Source organism: Bubalus kerabau, chromosome 12 (genome assembly GCF_029407905.1).
Source record: "Bubalus kerabau isolate K-KA32 ecotype Philippines breed swamp buffalo chromosome 12, PCC_UOA_SB_1v2, whole genome shotgun sequence".
In the NCBI taxonomy this organism is placed as follows: Eukaryota; Metazoa; Chordata; class Mammalia; order Artiodactyla; family Bovidae; genus Bubalus; species Bubalus kerabau.
This window is the reverse complement of record NC_073635.1, coordinates 52,812,555-52,839,222: the sequence shown is the minus strand read 5'-3', so window position 1 is coordinate 52,839,222 and position 26,668 is coordinate 52,812,555. Positions and strand designations below refer to the sequence as shown.

At 33.6% G+C, this 26,668-nt stretch overlaps 1 protein-coding gene across 11 annotated transcripts in view; it reads left to right on the top strand.

Annotated features, from left to right (window-relative positions):
• Positions 1-26,668, top strand: part of MYCBP2 (MYC binding protein 2) — a 260,797-nt gene that overhangs the window by 86,130 nt on the left and 147,999 nt on the right. For 10 of the 11 annotated variants that reach the window (XM_055542698.1, XM_055542697.1, XM_055542696.1 and 7 more), the window contains exons 15-20: positions 148-352; positions 4,689-4,834; positions 5,088-5,189; positions 12,795-12,902; positions 19,551-19,670; positions 20,765-20,846. In XM_055542698.1, coding sequence (XP_055398673.1) covers positions 148-352; positions 4,689-4,834; positions 5,088-5,189; positions 12,795-12,902; positions 19,551-19,670; positions 20,765-20,846 — 763 coding nt within the window. The remainder of the gene's footprint in view (positions 1-147; positions 353-4,688; positions 4,835-5,087; positions 5,190-12,794; positions 12,903-19,550; positions 19,671-20,764; positions 20,847-26,668) is intronic. The other variant, XM_055542695.1, reaches the window with a different exon arrangement.

Here is a 26,668-nt window from a genome sequence, read left to right as displayed (position 1 = left end):
TTTTGTTGCTGTTATATTTTATCATACCTTTGTATAGTCACTTGGATTAGTTTGTGTTATGTATTTTTTTAATGGGGAAGTAAAATTACCAGTTTTTTAGACATGGGAATAATCTAGATGAAAATGATAGACTGATATTTTAAATAGGGTTTGGAGTTGAAAATATGGCAACCGCAATGGATGAGGACCTGGAAGAGGAGCTGGATGAGAAGGACGAGAAGTCCATGATGTGTCCTCCAGGCATGCACAAGTGGAAGCTGGAGCAGTGCATGGTGTGCACCGTGTGCGGAGACTGCACGGGTTACGGGGCCAGCTGCGTCAGCAGTGGGCGTCCAGACAGAGTCCCTGGAGGGTAAGAGAACTTGCAATACTTGAGAGAGGAAATAATAGTGGAAAATATGCCAAACCCTTTTTCACAGTTATGCTAGAGTGTATTCTGTTGTGTTGTTTCTTACAAAGCATATTGGCATACACCTATAATTCTTATATTTATTTTCTATTGTAATAATTTCTAAGTCAGGCTTATTTTATTTAAGGTGCTTCTCTTTCATTTAATTTGTTTAAACCTTATTTATTCGCCCCCCAGTCCTCAGTTCATTTTATTACTTAAATTTTTATTTCACAAAAAAATGTACATAGGTTTTTATATATTGATGAATCTGTTTCTATGGAGTGTATCCCCAGGACTATTATTGCTTGTTTAAAAAATTTGTTTTTTTGTTTTGTTTTTGATGGTTGTTTTTGTTTTGTTTTAATTAATTTATTTATTTTAATTGGAAGCTAATTACAATATTGTGGTGGTTTTTGCTATACATTGACATGAATCAGCCATGGTGTACATGTGACCCACCATCCTGAAGCCCCCTCCCACTTTATTCCCCACCCCATCCCTCTGGGTTGTACCAGAGCACCAGCTTTGAGTGCCTGCTTCATGCATTGAACTTGCACTGGTCATCTGTTTTACATAGGATAATATACATGTTTCAATGCTATTCTCCCGTATGGTCCCAACCCTTGCCTTCTCCCACATAGTCCAAAAGGCTGGAGTTGGTGATGGACAGGGAGGCCTGGTGTACTGCGGTCCATGGGGTTGCAAAGAGTCAGACACGACTGAGCGACTGAACTGAACTGAATTGATTAGTTTTAGAATGGATTTCTGTGGTATTAAATAATTCCATTCAGTAACATGATGTGTTTTTCTGCTTATTCAGATTTTATTTTTATTTTTATCTTTACATCTGTATCTCTTTTGCTATCTTGCATATAAGGTTGTTGTTACTGTCTTTCTAAATTCCATATATATGTGTTAATATACTGTATTGGTGTTTCTCTTTCTGACTTACTTCACTCTGTATAATAGGCTACAGTTTCACCCACCTCATTAGAACTGATTCAAATGTATCCTTTTTTATAGCTGAGTAATATTCCATTGTGTATGTGTGCCACAACTTCCTTATCCATTCATCTGCCCATGGACATCTAGGTGGCTTCCATGTCCTAGCTATTGTAAACAGTGCTGCAGTGAACATTGGGGTTCATGTGTCTCTTTCAATTCTGGTTACCTTGCTGGTTATTTCTTTAAAAAGATGAATGGTTTCTGTTTTTGCTAATAGCAGAAGGCACACTTTTGAAATACTGCCATAGTGGCTCATACAATTCTTTAATGTTGTCAGCTCAGTGGATGTAAAGTGATATCACATCATTATTTTCATTTATATTTCCATGACTCACATTTCTCCTGGCTTTTTAAATATACTCTTCTGTGAGTTTTTTCTTTAAAATCTTTGCCTGTGTTAACAATTGGAAGGTGTTCTATGAATATTCTTAGTATTAACCATTTTCTGTTTTCTGTGCAAATAGTGTTTCCCAATTTACTAATGATCATTTAGCTAAATTAGCCTATATTCTATTATTCAGAAGCACTTAACATTTTTTATAAGCAAATATGTATTTCTTTGAAATTTTTGAATTTTCTATCTAGACCAGAAAGGTCTTTCGATTTCTAGTTGATTATATGATACCTTAAATATTCTTCTAAAACCTGTTTTATTTGCTTAGATTTTAATGTCAGTAGAAATGGTTTTGATGTGGGGTAGATAGCCAACTTTATTTTCTTACCTATTTTGTAGTCCATTGTACAGTCATTACATTTGAATTGGCTACCAGATTTATCATTTATTATATTCCCTTATATGTAACAACCTATTTCCTCGGACTTCCATTGTTTATCGATCCAGTCTTATGCTAATATTATGTGGTTTATATTTTGTATAGTAAGGTTAGCTCCTCTCAGTGTCTTTTTCATCATTTGGGGGACTATTCTTAGATAATTAATTAAAATATAACTTTAATTGACGTTATCACCGACTCAATGGACATGAGTTTGGCTAAACTCTTTGAGATGGTGATGGACAGGGAGGCCTGGCGTGTTGCGGTCCATGGGGTTGCAAAGAGTCGGACACGACTGAACAACTGAACTGAACTGAATTGATTAGTTTTAGAATTGATTTCTGTGGTATTAAATAATTCCATTCAGTAACATGATGTGTTTTTCTACTTATTCAGATTTTATTTTTATTTTAATTGGAGTAGAGTTGATTTATAATGTTTGTGAGTTTCAGGTGTACAGCAAAGTGAATCTGTTATATACATATCCACTCCTTTTTAGTTTCTCTTTTCATATAGGCTTTCAGAGTATTGAGTAGAGTTCCCTATACAGTAGGTCCTTATTAGTTAGTTATCTGTTTTATATGTAGTAGTATGTATGTGTCAATCTCAATCTTTTAATTTATCCCTCTTCTCCTTACCCTCTAATAAGTTTATTTTCTGTATCTATAATTCTGTTTCTGTTTTGTAGATAAGTGCATTTGTAGCCTTTTTTTTAGATTCCACATAAAATTGATATCATATATTTATCTTTTTCTGACTTAAACTATTATTTTAAAACAGGTCATGAATTTCTTTAATGCATGAATCTCTGCCTTCATTTGTAGTCTTTTTCTAAGACTTCTTTATGGCCAAATATCTATTAATTTGTGTTGAATATGAGTTTTTTCTGTGTGGAATTATCAAAGATCATACTGAATACTCAATTAGTGGCATGTAGTTTTCTTTTAATTAATAAAGTGTTCCAATTTTAGAAGTTCTAGGAACTGTTACTTCTAGAGTTGCATTATGCTTGTTATATTTATCCTTTTTATTCTTGTTGGGTCTCCCCCCTCCCCGCCTCCAGGATTCTGTTATATTATCATTTTAAAGTTATTATGTGGATTTGTCAGAATCAGAATGCAGTTTTCCCCTAAAATGTTGGATAGAATTTTAGTTGTTTATAGCTAATACAATGGGATATCCTTTGGGAGATGAAATTAATTATCATACATCTTTGTATTATGATAGCTCTTATCTTTCTAAGATCAGATTATTTATGATAATTAGCTAACTTTGGGAAGTAGGGGGAATCCTTTGAAGAAAAACTCAGTGAGACTAGCCGCTTTTTGATCTCTGGCTTCCTTATTTGACACCTTGTTAGTACTTAGGTGTTTCTTCCCAAATAATGTCTGGATCTCCTATGAGTATATTTCTGGGTTTATAACTTGGCCTAACATAGTTAATTAGATCATGTGTGTATAATAGGCTGTTTCTTTTAGGCTATTGGAATATTCCGATTTTTTAAGAATAAATTTTCTTTGCATTTTTAGCCTGTGTCAAAAAATATTTTGGCTTTCTTTGTTAAAGGATAATATTTCTTCTAGAAAATTGTATGTTTGGGTCTGTTTGCTCTATTTAAACCCCTAACTTGTTTATTTTAAAATATAATTTGGATAAAAGAAAGATTCTGTGTTTTTTTTTTTTTTTTTTTTAATTGGGATTGAAATTTAGCTTTCTGGATTTCTCCCAAGCTATATTTCCATTTAAAACTAAGTGTTCCCAATCTCTGAACTTAAGCCGTTGATAAATATCATAAATTAATTTCTGAATTCCTTGGTCCTTCTTGAAGTTAATTCTTATTCTTTATATACTTTTTCCCAGAGATATACTGTCAGTTTCCAATAATTTTTTATAGATTTAAATGGACAGTATCTAACCACATACAGTAATTTCTTTATTAGTGAAACTGAAATAAATACATGAATAAAGTCACCCTAGGAATAAACATGCAGAAAACTGCTATTACAAATGACTTCAAATATTACACAATATTTGTAATATTTGTGAAAGGAGAGAATGGGAGATGATGACATGTAAAGGAAAGGAAGGGGAAGGAGACAGAACGCATGAAGCTTCAGGCTGAGCTCACTCCCTGAAGGCTGCCCACACCTCCTGTAACTTGTCTGGGAAAAAGCAATGTTGTTTATTTGCTGTCTGTTTAGTACTAAAGCTGCTGGTGCCTCACTAACTATGAAAACTTCTAAAAGACTGTAAATAGAAGCTTTGAAATCAGCAGAATCCATTTGTATTTTCTGTAGAAATATATTCATTATGCCTATTGGGAGTTTTTAGTATTGAATCATACCTTTTAATTATTCATCTATTCATACCTTTTCTTTAAAATTGACAAATTCTGGTCTTCTGAAGGGGTGATTGCATTGCAGACTCATTTAAGCTAATCTTAAAAATGCAGAAAAGATGTTATGGAGTTTTAAGGAAAGAGAAGGACTCCAGCTAATAATTAATTTATTTGTTTTTAGGATCTGTGGTTGTGGTTCTGGAGAATCTGGCTGTGCTGTATGTGGATGTTGCAAGGCTTGCGCGAGAGAATTGGATGGTCAAGAGGCAAGACAAAGAGGAATTCTTGACGCAGTGAAAGAGATGATACCATTAGATCTTCTGTTAGGTAGTAATTCTGATAGTTTAAATGATTCCTTGTAGACATGTTAAAAAACTAAGGTAATAGTCAATTATGTGATGCTGCTTGTTTGGTAACTGACAATTTGTCATTGATTAAGGGATGAGTTGCTTTTTTGCTAAAATTCTTGCAGTAAAAATCATTTGTGTTTTAGACAATGTTTTTGTTAGCTTATTATCTTGAATTTTATTTAGTTTTGTCATATCTATTAAAAAACTAATTGATTGATTGTCATCATCAGCTGTCCCAGTGCCTGGGGTTAACATTGAAGAACACCTTCAGTTACGCCAAGAAGAAAAACGGCAACGTGTAATCAGGAGGCACAGATTAGATGAAGGAAGAGGTAAGATGTAGCTGCAGAGAAAATATGTATGAACATCCATTTTCTTACACTGAGACCACTTAGAAGTTTATAAAATAGGCTGATTTGGTATGAAATTAAAATTAGTAACATTCTAGTAACTTATGAAAGTAATATGAAGATATTTCGGGTATTTACAGTTGTGCTAATACATCCATTTATTTCAGTAGTGTGTCTATGGCATAAGTCAGCCATGTTAAGAATTGTGCCATATGACAAGCATCAAAAACTATTATCAATGGCAACCTTTAAAAAAAAAAAAACAAATTCTAGGAACTCTCCTTCACCCATATTTAGACATATCTGCTTAACTATGAATGCCAAATTAGTGTTTTAAGTTCTGCTTTCGTACTCATTTACAGTCATTATCATTTGGACATGGTCTTACCACTCTTCTTCCAGTTGAGTGCATAAGTACGCTTTTATGTATCTTTATGGAAAAAAGCTTATTCTGGTTATGTAAAAGAAGGGTAAGTTAGAGGGTCTGCAGGTTTTAATTGCAAAGATAGATATATTATTTATTTTTTCCCTATTGTTCTTGACCATTTCTCAACCTGAAAAATACATTTAACAGTGATTATAAATATTTTAGTGTATATCCAACAAGCAGAGGTAAATATAAGTATTACTAAAGTTATTGTTGTCCAGTAGATTCTTTTCTTTGCAGAATTAAGACATATTGTTCCAAAGGTCTATGATTTTATTTCTCTGCTAGGTAAAATCTTAATTAGAAATATTTAGTGATATTGTATATTTTAAGATTTATTAGAATTGCATGATATTTGATACAGGAGATAAAACCTTTTACTCATTGAATCATAATTACAGACTTTTTAGGCATTCCATTTTTATAATATAAAAGGGAGTAAGTATAAAATGTGTAGTACACATAGTAAATTCTTTTTAATAAAAACTCAGGTCATAAAACATCTGCTTAGAACTTGGAAATTGTTCTTTATAGTATCTAATAAGCAATGTTGAGGAGTTGATACAGTGAATATTTGCTGTTGGTTTGGCTTTGTTTACATAAAGTCATTCCCTTTAAATGATATTTTAATGAGACTAATATAAATATGTAGTGTTATTTACATTATATACATGTATGGGAAAATTGCATATTAAATGTTTTGTAGAGAATGTGGTAAAATTTAAGTTCTCATGCATAGTAATAAAGTAATAATTCCTTTTATATTGATAGTGTGATTTACTCAAGGTTAAGTATCAGTGATGGATTTACCACGTGTTTTTTTCTCTTTTTTTGGAGATGTTAGGTTGAATCATACAAAATCACCTACAAAACTCCCACTTTCCTATGTTTCAACCTAAGTATAGCAAATCCTTATGATGACATTTAATTATTTGCCTAATGTGTATCTTAGTAAAATTTTACCTTCCTCTGTCAGAAGATATTCTCTTGGTACAGTATATTTCTGTACCAATAAAAGAATAAAAGAATATTGATTATGCACTGGTTATTCAACAAAACTTTGTGATTGCAGAATATTCTTTTGCATATATTTTAAAATGTATCATGGACCTTTAAAACATATACTCTAACCCTTTCAAGTTTAAAAAACTCCTTTGTTAAATATTTATGGAAATTAGATTATTGTATCTGTGCTTTAACAAGCTTTCCAGGTGATTCTGAGGGTGCCGGAGTATGAGAACTGCTACTCTAGGGCGGTAATGTTCAAAATTTGTTCCATGGACCTTCACTCTCAGAATCACTTGGGCCTCATGCTTTTTGCCTATTTGAGAGTCTTCAATACAGATTTGAGTCACATGCACAACATTCTAGAATTTTTGTTTGGCACATTGCTAGCGAGGATTATTAGTCTTGTTTTGTCCTCAGGAAGAACAGGAACGTCAAATAAATTTTTAGTGTTCCAGCTGCCACACATATATAGTTGTTGGCAGCCTGCATCACCCCCGCCACCCCGCCTCCCCAACCTTGGCTTCTACTTGATGCTTTTTAGATAACTAAAAGCAGTCTGTTGTTAATTAGGTTTGTTATTAGTTGGCTTTACCTATATTTAAATTTCAGGCTTTGGGGATTAGATTAAGTTAAATTATTTTACTTGATTTATCTATCTCATCCTGTTTACCAAGTTTTTGTTAGCTGTTTTGAAGTTGATCAAAATTTTTGAACCTAACTCTAGTATTAAAGCCTTACTCATTAACCTCAGGCCTGTTGATGTGGTTTAGCTGCTATTTTTGACACAAACTCTTCTGTTGCTATTGAAACCCGCAAAAGCAGTGTGGTCACTACTTTTTGATAAAGTTGGAACTTTGTCTTTGATTGTTTTTATGCTATTATTCTTCCAGATAATACTTTTCTTACATATATATTCTTAGGTACTGATAGTATTCATTTACAGATTTTATAATCTGTAAATTTTGAGTTTGTGTTTTAGATAAGACAGAGTTGATTGATATGTAAGTCTCTGAGACTGGTTTAACAAGTGGAGTGCTTGTTCAGTTTGATTTTTAGTAGCTCTTAAGTCATCAGGTCTCCTGGGTGATTATATGAGTGCTCTTGTGTTTATATTCCTTCTCAGCACTCTGTTGTAAGGAAAGCTATGCTCAGATAATGCTGTCTACCTTTCCTTCTTTCTCTCCCCACCCCCGCACCAAATGTCAAATCAAAGTTTCATAATTGTGAACTGTTGATAAATGTGTTACGTCCTTTGCCTGGGACAGTCCCATTTTATGCCTCCTGTTTTCCTGAGACAGTCCTGTTTTACGCGTACGGTCTGGACATATTACTTAGAGTGGCCTCTTTTGCTCTCAGTAGAGAGTCTCATTTGAGTAATACATTTTATAACTAGCCTGGCTATATTGCATGGTGGTTGAGAGTATAGGTTCTAAAGTTAGACTTTGGTTCATATCCTGGCTTCTTAACTTTTACTTGGAGTATAACCACTCTGAATCTCAGTTTCCTTACCCTTAAAATGAGGATTGCAACTGTACTTACTTAAGTAAGGATGAGGATTAAGTGATATGCATGAAAATACCTGGCATATATACTCAGCCCTAGGTAAACATTTGATGGTGGTGATGATGAGGATGCTAGTGATGGTGATGGGCTATTTAATAAACTTCTGTTCTCTTTGGATTTGATTCTTTTCCTGCTCTGGCTTCTACTTGGTTGCTTTCCTTGCAACCTTGGGATGCTCATCACAAAACTTTTGATTATTATTAACAAAACCCGCTACATCTTCTATAAAATAAAGTGATTCCATTTGATAAGGAAAAAATTAGTTTCCCATACTTACAAATTAGAATGTAAAAATAAATGTGTTATAGTCTCTCCAGTTTCAAGGGGATTGAGAAGTTATCGCTATTGACTTTTAAGCTTCAAAAGCCATTGTTTTCTTGATCTGACCTATTGAATCCAGTATCAGCTGATCTAATACTATACACATTAAAGTCCCTTTTTAAATAAAAATATTATATGACACACCTAGAAAACATGAGTAAGAAAAAATATCACTGTAAATTTTCATCCAGAGATAACTGCTTTAGAATTTTGGTATACTTCTTTAAGTTTTTCTATATATAGATTTTTTGTTTAGATATTTTATATCATTTCTTACTGTGATGTATATTGGTATGCTGTTTTTTCCCCTTAATGATTGCAACATAAATTTTTCTGTGCCTTATTGCAATACCATATTAAAGTATTATAGGAATTTAGGTTAAAGGTTTTCTAAAAACATATCCTTTAATTAAATTATTGCTTTAATTCTTGGTCAACTTCTAGTCAGGTTTTATACACTTCCAGTTATAATCAATGGCTGAATTTTATTTTATATATTTGCTTAATGTTATGGTATACACATTTTTAAATTTTTCTAGCAGTTTTTTTTTCCTTGCCTTCCCATTCTCTTTTATGGAGCAAATGAGGTTTAGCCTGCTAGGTATATTTCTGTATCCTACTCCATTGATATAGAGTCATGTGCAGATATCAACATTTATGTAAAAGTTTAGGCAGTTTATTTACAGAAGTGATACTGTATTAAATATACAGTTGTTTGCAGCATCTTTTTCCCACTTTACAATACAGCATGAACATGTACTATATCAGTGAGTATGGACCTGCCACATTCTGTTTAATAGCTGCATAACATAATCTGTCTGCACCACAGATTATTCAACTATTATTTTATTGGTGGTCATTAAGATTATTTTCAGCTTTTTGTGGATTTTGCTATAATAAATATTCTTTAACTTGTAGCCATATGTAGTGGAATTTTTATTTATATAGTAGAGCTTCCCAGAGATAGACTATGTGGGCCAGAGAGTGTGCCTATTTTAAATTTTAACATGTATTTCAAATTATTTTTTAAGTGTTATAGGAATTTATCTTCTCAAGACTAATATATGAGTGGTGTTTTCCTCTAGCACCATCTGCCTTATATTATTTTTAACTTTTGTAAAATGTTGATGAATGACGTTTTGTCATTGCTAATTTAAATAGCACAGGAGCACTTTTTTCCTTCATAAATTTTGTTTTAATGGCTTACCATTGTTCCTGTGAGAGAAGATACCATAGTTTTTTATTAACTTTTCTTCTTTTTGGATTGTTTTAAATGTTTTGTTACAATTACAAGTTATTAACATTTTTGAGCTTAAATCTTTAAAAAAAATTTAAGTTTTCCTTAGGACAGATTTCTGGATATATAATTACTGGCCCAAAAGATGATAATAATCTTAGGTTCTTGGAATGTATTATCTGTAACTTTCTGAAGGGAACTCCTACTTCCCCACCCTCAAGATTTGCTGGCTGCCCCTCCAGTATGCTCAGTTTTCTCTTAGCACACTGGAATAATTTCTTCTTGAGTTTTGTGTAAGCTCTTTCTCAGTCATTAGACTATAAGCTTCCTGAGTCAGAGATGGTGTCATCATATTTGTCCAAGTGTTCCTAGGACCTGTGCCTGAAGTTGGTTAATTTAATATGTCTTTGTCAACTAACTGAAAACATTTTGTGGACTTCTCATCACTCTCTGCAGTGAGGCTTAATAGTATCAAAAGGCATTAATTACCTCTTTTGTATATTTGTCTCCAAACTCATTTCCTACTACTCTCTGCCTGATAACCTTATACTCCATCCATTTCAGCTGGTTTTTTTTTTTTTTTAATGACCATATAGTAATGTTGTTTATGTCTTCCTGCTTTTATAAATCCTATTCCTTTTACCTGGAATGCCCTCTTCTCTTTTTTCTCTCTTGGCAAAACTTTTCTCAGTCTTTAAAACTTTTTTAGTTCACCCAAGTTGATTTGATTACTTTTCATCCTTCAAGATACAGTGTGTACAGATTTCCTTTATAATAACATTTATCAGAACATATTGCAATTCTTTGTTTTCATTCTGTCTTCCCTGGTGGACTGAATTTGAATGAAATCTGTGTCTTTGTCATTATATCTGTGATACCCAGCATCTATGACATTGAAGATAATAAAAAATGTTTGGTGAATAAATGAGTGACAATTATGTAAGAAAATTATTTTAGTCCATGGGATACAGAGTATTTTAGAACCTGGTAACCTGATAGTATAAATGGTAACAAGTTGAGTTTGAATGGTGTACTTTCTATGTGTCATTGCTTGTAGGCCTTCTGTGTTTATGTACAGAAAGGTCTGTAAAAAGTTTGAATTTATGAGAAGCTAAAGAACTATGAATATTATGGGTATAATGTTTTTCTGAAAGAAATAATATCTCTGGCAGACCATAGGAATTATAAAATGGTAATACAGCTTAATATTATTGTTATTTTAATATTTGCAATTCTTTTGTGTAGTTAGAAAGTGTCTTATATACTTTTTTAGAGTGATTTATATCATCTGTTTAAATAAATTGGAAAATAGGGCATATGGATAAGAACATGTTCTTACTTGAAATGTGTCTCATTTTGTTACATTTTAAAGGTGAGGCTTCTGGAGAAGGAAATGGCAACCCACTCCAGTACTCTTGCTTGGAAAATCCCATGGACGGAGGAGCCTGATAGGCTATAGTCCATGGGGTCACAAAGAGTCGGACATGACTGAGCGACTTCACTTCTACTTCTTCTTCTTTAGTTTATATAATATTAGTTTGAAAATGATTGATACTGTGTTACTGGAAAATAATATTTAACTCTTCTATTAGCATTAAATTAGCATATTTCTGTCTGTAGTAATCATAGGATATATTATTCTTGGTGTTTCATTGAATTGATGCTGCTTATGTTTTTTCCTGTATCCAGAGACATACTTTAAAAATATTTTTCTACCCATTTTTAATGTTTAATGCAGGGTATTTTGGTATTTAACATGACATTTTTCAAAGTTTATTACAGAGCAGTAGTTTAACTTTGTCCATTGTTAGAACAATTAGTTATAGCTAAAGATCTATAGAGAATGACAAAGAAATTTAATTTAAAATGTTCAGTGTGTATATACTGTCAATTTCCTTTTCAAATATCAGTAACTCCTTAACTGTCAAATTCACTATTTTGAAATTTGTAAGCGTTTTTGATATTGCTAAAGCTCAAGGAAACTGTAGTTCTGTTCTATAATAAAAGAACTAAGACTTTAAGGTATAAAGTTTTATTTTCAAGCTAAACAGTAATGGGGAAAACAGTTTTTGAATTTTGCTGAAATTAATTTGGCTATAAATTTTTTCTTATATAAGTAGAAATGACTGTAATCTTTGTCAGTGTATAGTGTTATGTACATAGAGGGGCTTCAGAAAGAAATCATTTTATGAGAGAATGGTTAATGTTTCAAAAATGTAACTGGGTTTAGATTCCCTTCTTTATCATCAGTGTGAAATTGAGCTTATCCTTGTGTCTGATTTTGTGTATGTGGTGACAGAAATCATACATAAAGTTAGATTTATCTTTTTAGAAAATAAAATACAGCTTACAAAATACTGTCTTTATAAAGCAATGATTTTACATATATATATACACACACACGTATGTGTGTGTGTATGTATGTATACATACATATATGTGATATAAATGTGTATGTATATAAATATGTGTATCTCAGATCATAAGAATTTTTTGTTTTGTTTTTGACAACCTGTTTTCTTTGACAAAATGTAGTTAAATTAGTAATCTCTTGGTTTTATATCAAGATTAGCATGGATATTAAATCTTGAAGACCTTGTTAAACTTTAATCATTGATTTAAGACTGAGTTGGTTTTTGGTATTTTAAAAGGAAATATATTTATTTTTAATGAATATATAGTTTACTAAGTGTGAATATATGTGATATTAAAAGGTTTATAGGAAAATTTGATTTATTCTGTTGGAACTTTCTGATTATCTATTTGAGACTGTTAGTAACCACCTAGTAATATTATAAGTATAAAAGATTAGAATTTGTACTTTATTAACTGTATTTAAGATACTAAAACTTGTGTGTGGAATGGTGAATAGGTTATGGTTGGGAGCGGGAAGTTAACGGAGGGGACTTGGGAGAAAAGAATGATGTCCCAAATTTTAATTTCCATGCTTTTTGGTTTGAATTACTTTTGTTCATTGTAGTGTTTTTATTTTGTGAGCTTTTCTATGCATATACAAAATGTTTCTCCTCAGGCCCCCTTGTATTTGCTGGTCCTATTTTTATGAACCACCGAGAACAGGCTCTAGCCAGACTCAGATCCCATCCAGCACAGCTAAAGCATAAGCGGGACAAGCACAAAGGTATTTGGTCTTCCTTCTCAACTAGGCGGGATGGTTTCCCAACTTCTTCCACTTATTTGAGTATTGTCTCTGGGAAAATGCACAAACCTAATTCTTCTACTTTGCTTCTATCATTGTTATATAGCCTGAGGAGAAAGAACATGCTGAAAGTGTACTGTTTGTCAATGACTGTCAATCTTATTTCACTGTATTTTTTTGTTAACTTTAATAAAAAGAAGACATTTTACAATGTATCCTTTTCTTTTCCATTTCTTTTCAAATTTCCTAAGGTTAAGGAAAGGTGGAAAAAATAATGACGGCTCTCTATTTTATATACTTTATTATCTACTCTTAGATGACTGTCATCTGGCATTTTGCAATCCTTTTTTCTTTTTTTAATGCTGTTCATTTGCTTCAGAATTAACAGAATTACTAAATTCAGTGTATAAAGTGATAATGAGTTAACCTCTATGATGCTTCATTTGTTTTAATATAAAAGTTTATATATATAATACACATGATTTATTTGATATTTGAGGTTTAAAAGTGATAGATGTCAGTAAAGAGTAGACCTACTCTAGTCCTCAGAAAGTGCCATAGGTCTCAACAAATCTTGAGTGACTGGCGATATCTTGCCGTATAATTGTTTGAGATTTGAGTTCTAGATTAATTAAAAATATTCCTAAAGCAAGATTTGTTTAAACAAGAAATGGGTCAGCTAAGATCAGGAAAGAGTTTAATGCAGGGAACTTACAAATTTATGTATAAATTCTGCCTTGAATCCTGGCATGTGAACCAGCCACTCTTGGAGTAGTACAACTTAGATTTAATATTTTCTTAAATGCCTGAAATGAACCCTGCAAAGTAGAGCAGAAGATTTTAAAAACACATATTCTGTGCAAGTTAATCTAAGTAATATTTTCTCTTTTTGGGGGGGAGAGCTACAGAACTGTTACAGACGAATTTTATTTTTAAACTTTCACGTGCAATATATTGTAATCCATTTTATTTTTATTTGCCTGTTTCAGTCTTTCAGTTTGCCACTCAAGGTAAAAACGTAAAACAAAACAAACTCCTGTTTTTAGTTAAACCGCAAAGAGCTATTCAAATTATATTCTGCAGGAATAAAAACTGAGATTAGTTTAAATCTAATGTGATTAACCATAGTAAAATTTGTGATTGTTTTATTTACTGGATGCTCTTAACAGTGCCATTAATATTAAAATATAAGGAATACTATTTGGGGTATGCTATGCAAATTATTTTAGTTACTGCCAGAATTTCTGATCTCATATTTTCCACTGTGCCAGTATTAGAGACGGAGAAGGCAATGGCAACCCACTCCAGGACTCTTGCCTAGAAAATCCCATGGTCAGAGGAGCCTGGTAGGCTGCAGTCCATGGGTCGCTAAGAGTTGGATACGACTGAGCGACTTCACTTTCACTTTTCACTTTGATGCATTGGAGAAGGAAATGGCAACCCACTCCAGTGTTCTTGCCTGGAGAATCCCAGGGACGGGGGAGCCTGGTGGGCTGCCGTCTAAGGGGTTGCACAGAGTCGGACACGACTGAAGTGACTTAGCATCAGTATTAGAGAAGCTTTTATCAGGTCTTTTTCTCACCAATTATATGAAAGTAGAGTTCTCCAATACTTTACCTGAGGTTCACTATTTACATTTCAATAAGCAGTTTAAAACTTTTTCAGCTCCATGTTAGTATGTTATAGACAGTCATCTTTGTGGGTTTTTTTTTCCCAGAATTTAAAATAAATGCTAAAGAAGACCAAGGTTACAGATTTAAAACAGACTTTTTATGATGTCGCACTGATTAGCTATAGAAACTTTTCAACTTTCATCTTGTCTGTAACAGGGTTATTTTATGAGACTGTAGCAACCTCTTTGGAAGGACTGATTTTGTAGTATTACAGTGTAGGGTCATTTTTTTTTTTTTAAATCATCAGATTGTCTGGTTTTATAGAGTGAAGTAGTTTCATTTCTTTACCACCAAACGACTTTAAAGTGTAAGTAATATATTATCAAATGGTGTTCCATTTTATGTGGAAGGTATTAACTTACCACTCACTGTAAACCCACAGGTTTGCTTTTTGTTGCTCCCTTTGCATTTCCTGTCCCTATCATTTAACCCCCTTGCCAGGCACTGCTTTTACTCTTGCTGCATATAGTCATAATCTTTCAATAAATTTCTTTTCCTGTGTAAATTTGTTTTTTCTCTTGTGTCTTACTCTATTTATCTTCCACTGAGAAAGTCACTGTATTAATTGTTGTGTTCACCTTACATTTTAATTATGTTGGTGGTACAGATTGTAGGATAATAATGATTTAAATCCTCTAGACTGTGACTTTCTTGTTGGGGTGTGTGGAGGGTAAGAACTATGGATTCATTGTAAACAGGAGTGAATTATAAGATGGAAAGTTGGAAAGCTTCTGGCTGATCGGAGAGAATTCAGAGAAGGTCACAGGATCTGTCAAATTTTCAGGCGAATTTTGACCAGAGGCCAGTTGTGTGTAAGACTGAATCAATACAAGGAACATATAATCCGTATAACATATAGTATTTAAAGAATGTAACTATAGATTATAAACAGTTAGCTGAATTAACATTTGTTTCAGCTATTCAGTGCCTTAAATAGAAAAAAAAATTTTAGTGTACTACTCTTAGTTAGGAACATTCAAATTGTTCTAGAGATAGTCTAGAAGTGACTGACATGAAAATCTGAAGGCACTCACAAAATCATCTCTGTGTTTTACACCTATTTTCTGTAGAGAAGTGGTATGGTGTAATGGAAATATGGCCTTTGGAATTAGGCCTCAGTTTTAATCCTATTTTTCATTTACTACAACTGTGTGGCCATTCATAAATTTCTTAACCTCTTTGGTTTCAGTTTCCTTATCTCAAAAATAGGAATAATAATTCCAAACTGAATATGTTGATATGAAAATTAAATTGATATATATGAGTGTATATATATGTGTGTGTGTGTATATATATATATTCTTTGCAAATAAAAATTCTTCATGAATAGTAGCTTAAATTTTTCCAATTGAATTCTTTGCTTTCTCTTTTAGAATTATCTTAAAGGTACAAAATTTGAGGTTTGTTAAATGTGTGATTAGTTTATTTTATCAAAAGATTTAAGATGTCAGCCATTTGATGGTGGTAAAATATGTGACCCTTATTTTTGATCAATTTCTAAAGCTGCTCTACTATTTATTATTTTGGGCTGGCTACTTAACCGCTCTAAAGCCTTGGTTTTCCCAACTGCAAAATGGAATAATGATATCTATATCATCAGATTACTAAATTGATTAGGAGGAGCAACAGTAGTGAATATTGACTGAGCACTTTTCATGCATTATTGCACTTATTTCTCACAAGAAGCTTGTGATGTAATGTGCCATGTTGTTATAGATGGGAAAACTAAAACTTAAAAAGATCCAGTATCAAAATTAAAAAAGAAAAATTTTTTAAAAGAGAGAGAAGATCCAGCATCCACTTTTCATAAAACTGGCAAATGAATATATAGAGCCAGGGATCCAATCCAAGTCTCTTAGGTTCCAGCGCCCAAAAACACTTATCTACTGTGCTATTTAAATTTTCAGTGTTCAGGCAGAGATACTTAGCAAATTGATATTACTACTGCTTTGCTGTTTTATTTTAGTGATTTTGTTCCAAGTACTCACTGTTTCTGTGATACATTCAGCAATATGCATGCTTATAAGATTAGCCAAAAAGTATAGATTTAAATTAAAATTAAGGGTAGAGTCTTTTAGATACTGAATCTTCTTTCCTCTGTTTGTGTACACAAATAAGCGTATATAATGTATATATACGTATTATACTTTAGAGACAAAACTTTACAGCTATCAGAGTTTTAATATCACGTGATATATGTATGAGCATATTCACATTAGGGAAAAGATAGATGTGCTTAAATGGGCAATTATAAGAATATTTAGGCCTAACTTTCCTAAAAATCTGAGGTTTATTTTATTTCTCCTCATTAATACTTTTCTGAATAATGAATTTGAGCAGGATTAACCTTGCTAAATTTCACTTACTAATTTTTGAATTTGCACTATACTCTTGACTGGTTAGGTATCTTTTTGCTTGGATAAACTTTTGTAAATTTCTAAATTATTAGAATTGTACTTATTTTTTTAACTGACATAAAATTCCAGATACAAATATTAAAACCTCTGTCACTGCTGCTGCTAGTGATCAAGAATTTCATCCCTATTTTTTTCTTATAATATTTCACCATCTATAATAATTGACAAATCATTTTTATAGATAAAAGTTTTGTTTAGATGAACAAAATGTTTCTATTATTATTTTTTTATTTCTAAATGAGAGTCATTACTACTCATTTAATCACTGTGATTTTAATCAGTAAATTACTAGGCTTTTTTTCCCTCTTTCCCTGATGCTGTGTCTCTGTTGTGGGGTTTGTATCTATATTTAATCTCTATATTCAAGAGAGAGGGCAAAATGCCAAAATTCAAAGGTGAAAGCTTTAACTAGGCATCAATAAATTTATAGAAACTGAAATTAAAGTGTAGCATTAAATATAGTTAGGTCTGGCACAATTAAATGAACACAGTTTGTCTTCTATGATAAATCAGAGTTGGTTTTAATAATAAAATATTTTTTACCAGTTGAGATAAAGCTGTAAAGGTTTTATGTATCTGTCATCTTATTTAAATAGTCTCTGGAAGATGCTTATTACTTTTTGGGTAGGCCCTTGTTTATACTTTATCATTCCACTGTCTTTCCAGGATGAAGAGTCTTTGAACTAAAAGTATATTGCATTTTGGGTAGAGTGAAACTAAATGTGATTTTTTTTTTTTTAATCCCATACACAAGTACACATTCTTGCAGATTTAATTGGCAAACCTATATTAGATTATTTAGCAAAAGAGGAATCATTATTCTTTATCCTTTTATAGTAAAACCTCTCACTAATTCAGAATTTATGATACTTCAGATGCAGTATTTGTGATTTTTTTTTGAGTAAAAATTCAAAATAACTTCTTCCTCTGAATTTTCAGGGCCATACTTTTAAGGGGAAACCTGTCTAAAATCACTAGCTTTTCAAACCAAGGGCTCAAGAAATGAAGGATTCCTTCAGCGTGCCTTCAGCCTCTGGGTCCAGCAATTAATTCTTGTATGTTAAAGGACTTTCATGTTTATGGTACATTTTTATGTAATATAGGCCTATTTTGAATTATAATGTAGGTAACCACATTTTATTTATTGTAGCATTTAGTTTAATCTATAATCTGTACTGCTTGAAGGTAATAAAACAATTTTTATTTAAACGTTCTGTAATTAAGACCTTTCCAGTAAGTCATATATGCCATGTGTTATTCCGAATTAGTGAGGTTTTACTGTCCTAGTGTTGTAAAGAGTTTAAAGCTTTTTAAAATGCTAAAGTCATTTAGTTATAGAAATGGAACTCGTAATTTAGGCCAGTTTTGTCTTACCTTGGATATTACTAAGATTAGAAATATTAGAGTAAGGAAAGTATACATGAACATGAAATGATATTATTCTGTTTAGTATTCTAAAATGGGCAGTAAAAGTACAGAATTATCTTAAAATGTGTGTCTGTAGATCCACACGTGTATCTGCATATTATAGACACTTACTTAGATTTACTGTATCACAAAGCAATTAACTTAAGCTAGTTGACCTGAAATTCTTTTCAGATTTACATTTATTCCATGTGTAAGGAATTTGAATCTTTATGATATAGAAGTCATATTAGTTCATCTGTAGTATTAGGCTAGGAAAGTTCAGTTACCTTTCTTATTTACACATTCCAAATAAAGTTGTTATGTTCTGGAATGTGTTTTTAAATTTTATAGTTAAAATGCTAAACTATTTAAAGTTAATGTAGAAACCGGGGGGAGGAAGGGTCTTAAAGCAAGTTTATGGTAGGGAATTTAAGAAGAAGGGAAGAAAGAAGGAATAAAAGCAGAGGGTCTGGTTGAGAGTTGTGGTTGGGGGCCAGAAGAAATCCACAAAGCAGACTGGCTGAGGGTCAAGGTGGGACAGATGAAATGATTGACAGGAAACCATTGAACTACAATAATTGGATAAAGCTGTTTGATCTTTATAAATTTTTTAAGGTTCAACTGAGTTTAGCAATACTGGTGGACAGAGTAGTCTTCCTAAGATGTGTTTGGGAAATCTAAGTGATTTGCAAGTCAGCTAGAATTTTTTTTTTTTTAATGACTAGCACTAACAGTATCACTAAATTTAAAACAGTTGTTAAATGACTTTGCATGCAGTTATTTTTTATACAAACTAAAATTTCCCATATAAACCTTTACATGTAGAATTTTGTTATTTCTATAACTCAATGACCCATTTACATCACATAACTGATTAGATTAAAAGGCTTTATCTGTAACCAGGCCTTATCTGTGTTTTTACTGATTTAGTAGTGTTTTGCCAACAGAAATATATAGGTTATATTTTCAAAATTGGCTTCTTTGCAGGTAGATTCTTGATCTATCACTTCTAACAGCTACAGATCCTTCTCGCTTGTTCCTTTTAACATTTTCTTGTTTTTCCATAGTAAACTGATTTAAAATTTTATTTTGAAGATGAGTCATGGCTTAATTACAAATTATAACACTTGCAGATGGAAGTGGAGAACGAGGAGAAAAGGATGCAAGCAAAATCACAACATACCCCCCAGGCTCCGTTCGATTTGACTGTGAGCTCCGGGCAGTACAAGTCAGCTGTGGATTTCACCACTCAGGTAGCAGCTGGAACTTTAGGGTATAACTGCATTTTTACAATTGTGTTGAATAGCCTGTTTGTTTAGTTTAGACAAATGTAGCCTGTTAACCGTGTGTCAAAAGCTATAGCGTCTCTCAAATTTATGAAAGCATATTTATTAGACAATCCTTTTTAAATCTGTGGAATGATTGTCTAGAGATCTGACTTCTCATTTGTCTTCTGATGGACTGATTTTATAATTCAAGTCATGAAATTCCTGAAGATAATTTTAAACTATAATTTTCTAATTTTTTTTATAAGCTGTACATAAGCTTTGTTACTGTTCAGTGGGAAATTTACATCCACAAATTACTTTATTGAGAGCTTTTTAAAACATAATTTTAAAACTGTTTTGTACCAGTACAGTGTATTAATTTTATAAATGTAAAATTTTATCTGCTGTTAAAGCATTTGCAAAAACCATACATCTTACTTCAGCTTTATTGTGCAATATTTATAAGAAAATATCAATTTTTAAATTTTACATTTAAAACTTTTTTTAAATGTAGAAAGTATTTCAATTCCTACTAAATCATTGGTATTTGGGTTATATAGCTTAAGTTGTACTATTCAACCTTTATAAAAATAAAAAATTCTTTCTTTGTTGTTCAATATATTTCCTTATTTGGTAAGATATTGACAGATTGACATTGACAGATATTAAAGTTCTGACAGACATACTGATGTTGTACATAATCGTGCAGAGCTCATACCCTCTACATATATATAATTATCCTAGATAGGAGAGAATATTTTATATGTAGTTACTCATTATAAAAAAACTTAACAGTTGACTCAGACCAATGTTTTATTAGTGTTATTAAATGGCATTTATAAGTTTAAAGTGTATGTTTTAAAAACATTATGTATTTTTATAAAAAAATATTTTACAGAACTAAAATTATATTGTTTCTCATTAAATATAAATGTCTTTGCTTCTATTGCCTATTCTTAATGGCTCTACAAATTTTAAAAATTTTAAAAATAGTGAAACTTGAACTGCTTTCAGTATACTTGTGATAGAAATATAAAATGCATATAATGAAAAAATAAAGCTCTGAATTTTGATTTCAGTGGTTTTAATGGAAAATGGCGACGTCTACACATTTGGGTACGGGCAACATGGGCAGCTCGGACATGGAGATGTCAATTCCAGGTACTTTAACATCTTGTGTGAAAGTGGTTTTTTTTCCTTCCTTTCTTTCCTTTTTTCCTTTTTTCTTTGTAAATATATATTTCTACACTTGATATAGTATTTATACCACTGTTTTGGAAAGCGTGGCCCGTAAATTATTGGTAGTTCTTGATTTTGTGGTTAAATGCTTTTGTAGGGACAAATGATTTTATGTTTTAGGAGAAAAGTTGATTTACATTTTATACATTTAAAATGTAAGAGCGATTATGATTATCAGGAAATCCCACTATATTCTTCAGAATTAATATCTTCTTAAAGGCTGTTCATGGCAATAGAAAAGACAGTGACTCTCCCCAAATGGCATTGTAATAAATCAGCAAAGGATATATTCATATTCCTTGATGTTATCTATTTTAAAATTTTAGCCTAATATTAACATGATGTCATCAAAGTTTTTGAATAATTTTCAAACAAAATGGTCACTCAGAGAAACTGTTTTGACTTATCTAGAATAGTGAAGAACTAATTGTGGTAGAGACTATTTGGACATATTTTATTATTCATTCTTCCCTACCTCATTTGGTAATAAGGTTTGAGTTGATGACATAACCGTGAAACTAAAGGCTTCATTTTCCCGCCTCCATTGCAGCAAGGTGTGGCCGTGTGAACTACAGTGCTGTGTGCCATTCTGGGTCACTGTTAAAGGGAAGGGGGATACTCTTCCATTTCTCTGTCTCCCCTCCCTGCTTGTTGCCTGGAGTCCATGCCTGACAGTGGGAGCTGGAGAAGTCATCACAGCAGTCCTAAGTTAGAAACTGTGTATTGAGAATGGCAGAGCCACAAGGTAGAAACAGTCTGGGTCCGTGACACCATGGAAATTCTACAACAGCTCCTTATACTTGGGTGCTTACCTGAGACAGAAGTTCTATTTGTTTAAGTCCTGGCTTCTTGACTTTCATCACAGCAGCTGAGTCCATATCTGCTTAGTACAATGAGAGTGCTTTGGGTTACAAGTATAGAAAATTCATCTTTATTAGCTCACATCTTCCAAGAAGATGCTAAAGCAGGATTAGATGTACAGAGGGTTTATTGATAGAAAACTGCTGTGAAAGGGAAGAGAACAGGAATTGGCCTGAGGTAGATCTGACCCCTGTGAAAGGAAAGAGGGAAGAAGAATGGGACAGGAAGAATTAGGTTACAGTGCATTTCTGACTGAGTTTTAGCCAGGCCAGTGGGGTGTCCTCAAGCCAAGGTGACTTTTGGAAGAGTTCCACAATGGGCAGGATGGGCCAGCTTTCATCCTTCACAGTGCTCAGTCACAAGCTGGTAGCTTCCCAGGGGAAGAATGGCCTCGTGGACCCAAGGAAACATCTCCTGTCAGTCACTTGTCCCTCTGCAGCAGGTGGTCTTCAGGATCTGAATGGCCCCCATGTGTGGCTGCCCATCACTGATACCAGGATTATTTGTAAGTCTGGGAGATATAGGGCCGTTTCAGGCTAGACATGACTCACCAATCCAGTCTGCCACAGAACCTTTCTTTTTGTCTCTCTGCTCTTGCCTAATTCTTCCATGTATTCATAAGATAGCTGCCAGAATCAATTGGAACTGCATGGTTTCTCACTCACATACACTGAGTCACTCCAGTCATTAAATAAAATCCAGAATTTTTACTTTATTCTGAAATGACTGCATTACTGTGGCAGGGATGATACCATTTACATAGTAAAGACCAGGGATCCTTAATCCTGGCTGTACAGTAGAGTTGCTTGGGGGACTTTAAAAATACTACGCCTGGATTCTAAGTCTAGAATTTTTAAGAGGCATTTGTGGAGAGGTGGGCATTCGGAGTGGGAGATGGTGGCCACAAGCGTTGGATAGAATGCTAGCATCACTTTTTCCTTAAAAGCTCTTGACGCTCTAGTGTGCCTCCAGGATTAAGGAAACACCGTGCATCCTAGAGGGCAGGGTCAGACCTATGTGCAGTGCGGCGCACACAAAATGAGGATGGAAGGAATGTCCTTAGTTGCTCTGATGAATGCTGTTACTAATGAAAAGAGATGATTGAGGTATCATTGAGTTCAACTTCTCACTAAAAACACAAGTGAAGCATACATTTGGTACTTGTTAAGACATTTATAAAACCAGCACAGTCTTTGTGACAAGTATTGTGCTTGGAAAGAGCAACAAGTTTTTTAACAGAATTACTTTACCAAATGTCACTGGATATGGCATTTATATATTGGGCATTGGATATCACAGAGTATCAGTGGCTTTGCAGGGTTGAGCAGTTACTGTTACAGGCTTTAGGAGGCAGCAGATATTTTGTTTCACAGGTTAATGACCATCAGTCTTGCAGAGGCTGAGACAGGGCTTATAATATGTTGGGAGAAGAATTTGGAAGCTTTTTGTTCTGTTTCTCATAGAAGATTCATGACCCAGAAGAGGATTTATTATTATTACCATCTTCATCATTTTTGCATTGTTACTTAGCTGGCAATTATTTTGTGAGTCATGACATAACCTGGGAAAGGTGCTTTACAGTTAGACATGAGACAGCAATCAGTCATGTGTGCAGCAAGGGGGGCACGTCTTCACAAATCAGACTTTGTACTTGGATGTCATTCCACAGAAAAGAGTTAACAGATAGCTGTGTTTCCTGGTCCTGACTGAGTGGGAGGGAAGTAGTGAAAATCATATCTATGATTAAATTGCAACCCTCAGGTGACTGTGCTGTGTGAAGAATGAACAGAATAAGTGCAAGACTCTGCCACCCCTCCTTGAGGTTTAATTGTTTATGAAAGGGAAGGACCTCCCATCAGCTTTTCAAATGAAGAGGGTACCTAAAAACATTGCCCCCTGGTCCTGATTATCACCCACTGAGCCATACCTTGCCTTGCAGTGACTTGCTCAGGCGACAGTATCTTAGCAATATGCTAAGTATTTTTAATAGTTTGACTATATCTTCATGAACTAGGATAGCTTTTAATGTTGAAGTTTAAATAATTAGGTTTTTTTAAGGAGATTAAACTCTGGTGGGATTTGTCTTAACTGCCCAAAGTTGTTCTTTCCCAACATGTAAATTTTCACTCCTGGTTCTGTTGATTGAGTTGTCACTGGAAGGCTGATTCCATGCGCTGTGGGTAGTGTCAAGCTGGGGCATGCAATGAAATATGACCTAAAAGTTGTACCTGGTGGATTAAACGAAAACCAGTCAAAACCATTTGTGCTGTAAACACTCTAGTTACTCTGTTTGTCTGGATCTGTGTGGGGTTTGGAAGGCAGGAGTCAGGAACTGTTACAGATTCCAAAAGGAGTTGGCCGTGTGTATGGAGGGAACAACGCCTCAATAGCATACCTATTAACTAACTTACCACAAAGCAAAACATTTATAAATATTTTGTTGAAATAGAGTTGGAAGATATTTTTTTTTTAAGTTTCTTGTAATCAAGTGTTTTTAACTGAAATTTATTGTATGGCACACATTAGTAATGTGTGATGAATGTAAGATAAATATTGTAGTGTGCATGTGCTGAAGGTAGAAACACGTTATTGGTGTTCTCTTTATTTCATGTGTTCTCCTGCCAGAATCACCGAGCCTGATTTTGTCACTTGGTGCCAGTGTGACCTTGGCCAAATTAGTTAACTGTTTTGTGGCTCTGTTTCTTCCTCTTAAATGGGAATAAATATTTCTCTCAGAAGGTTGTTGTGAGAATTCAGGGAGATAATAGTGTTGTTTTCTTAGCACGCCTAGCTCATAGTAAATGCTCAATAAATGTTGGCTGTTACTGTTGCTGGTTTCAAAAGGGATTGTCGAAAAGCTTCTGAGGATTCACTCAGCCCTCTTCTTTGTTTTTTTTTTTTAATAGTCTTCAGTATACTTCTAAATCTCTGAATTACAAATTCTTTTACAATTTTCTGTAAACTTAAACCTGGATGTTGGGAAAGAGACTGTATAATTTAGATGCCTTTATTCTCCTTTTTTTTTTTTTTCCAGTAGAATCTTGATACTTCTAATGTTTTTGAGTTTCATCTTTTCCTTGCTTTAATAAATCCTCCTTCTGTGTTAGTATGCTACACATCATGGTGTCTGGAACCATTTAGACGAGGTTTAGGTCTTTGTTTCATTTCTTACCAACTAGGTAACTGTAATTTACTAAGCCTTAGTTTAAATAATCCTGTAGGATTGTTAAAGAATTAATATAGTGTCTGCAAAATGCCTGGTATGCATACACATACAGATGTAATTTTTGTTTCCAGTTCTTCCTCTGTTTACCAAATAATTTAATAAATGGACTCTAGTATCATGAAAGAGTTTGTTAGAAGAAATGCCACCAACTTTGGGAAAATCCTTTTTAAAGCACATCAGATGTATACATAGAATTATTTTGATAATCAGTGATATATTTTATATGAAAATGCCACATAAACTGCAAACAGATCAACAGTTACAGGAACTTTCCCAATAATTCTTTGTTTGAATCAAACCGGACATTTCTGTGAGGGCTTTGGTGGTGGTTTAGTTGCTCAGTCATGTCCGACTCTAGCAGCCTCGTGCACTGTTGCCTGCCAGCCTCCTCTGTCCGTGAGATTTCCCAGGCAGGAATTCCGGAGTGGGTTGCCATTTCCTTCTCCAGAGGATCTTCCCAACCAGGGATAGAACCCAAGTCTCCTGCACTGTAGGTGGTCTCCTGCATTAAGGGCAGATTCTTTACTGACAGCCACCAGGGTAGCCCTGTAGTTCACCACACAGTCCTTTGGCATGGTACTTGATTTGTGAAAGCTCATGGTACCTCAGATTTGAGAACCACTCAGTCTAGCCATACTATTGTGTCCTCAGGTAGAAACGACTTCTCCTTGGAGGTAGAGCCATTCTGCTTTCCTCCGCTTTTGTTACTACACATCTTGCTGTTAGTCCCCGCCTTCCATTCTTTGAAAATGTAGTTTTCACAGTGTTTTCCCAATCTGAGTCTTACCATACTCCTGAATGGTCCTGTACAATACAGTCACCTTGACACCTTAGTTAGATCTAGTGAACCTTACTTCCATATTCATGGCGGTCATTCCCAGGACCCACAAATGGATAGCTCTAACTCTGAATATTTCATTTTTAAATGTTTAAACAACGTTTACGTTTAAACAACACATAATCTGATGACAAATTTTTCTTCTGTTACTTAGCGTTGCTTTACTTGGTGTTTGACTGTATCAGTACTTCATTCTCTGCAGCCCTCTACTTTTTTTTTAGTCTCTAGTATCACTTAACAGCCGAAGTCTGAGATTGTCATTTATCTTCTTCACCCTTACCCTTACCAGTATCCTCAGTTTTCTCACTCTCTTGATCTTGATGCTAAGGTGTGACAAAATTTCAAGCATGAATCAGTCTACTTGTATTTCTTGGACTTCTGGAAGAAAAGGAAATCACTGTACTTACACAGATTGTTATGATTTATAGATTCAGTCAGTCCTTCTGCAGTAGGCAGTGATCCCCCTGTTTTCTAGTTTTGAGCTATTTGATTGAAGCCCTTTTGAGAATGTGATGAAGGATATGGGCTTTCTCTTCAGAAAAACAGACATAAGGATATACACTTAAAAGTTGGCTTCTAAAATTAAAAGTTTCACAAATCTCTTGAAGCCCACTCTTAGAATTCCTGTAAGTCATTTGGATCTGGGTTAAAAACTTCTGGTCTAGGTTTCTCTTTCTTCCATTCACCATGATACCCTTTGCATAATCTTCAAATCTTCTCACTCATTTCTTCTTGCTCTTAGCCCTTGACCTCTATTCCTGTCACAGCAAAAATAAAAACATTAGATGGGGAGTTCTTCAGCCCAGCGACTCTACACAC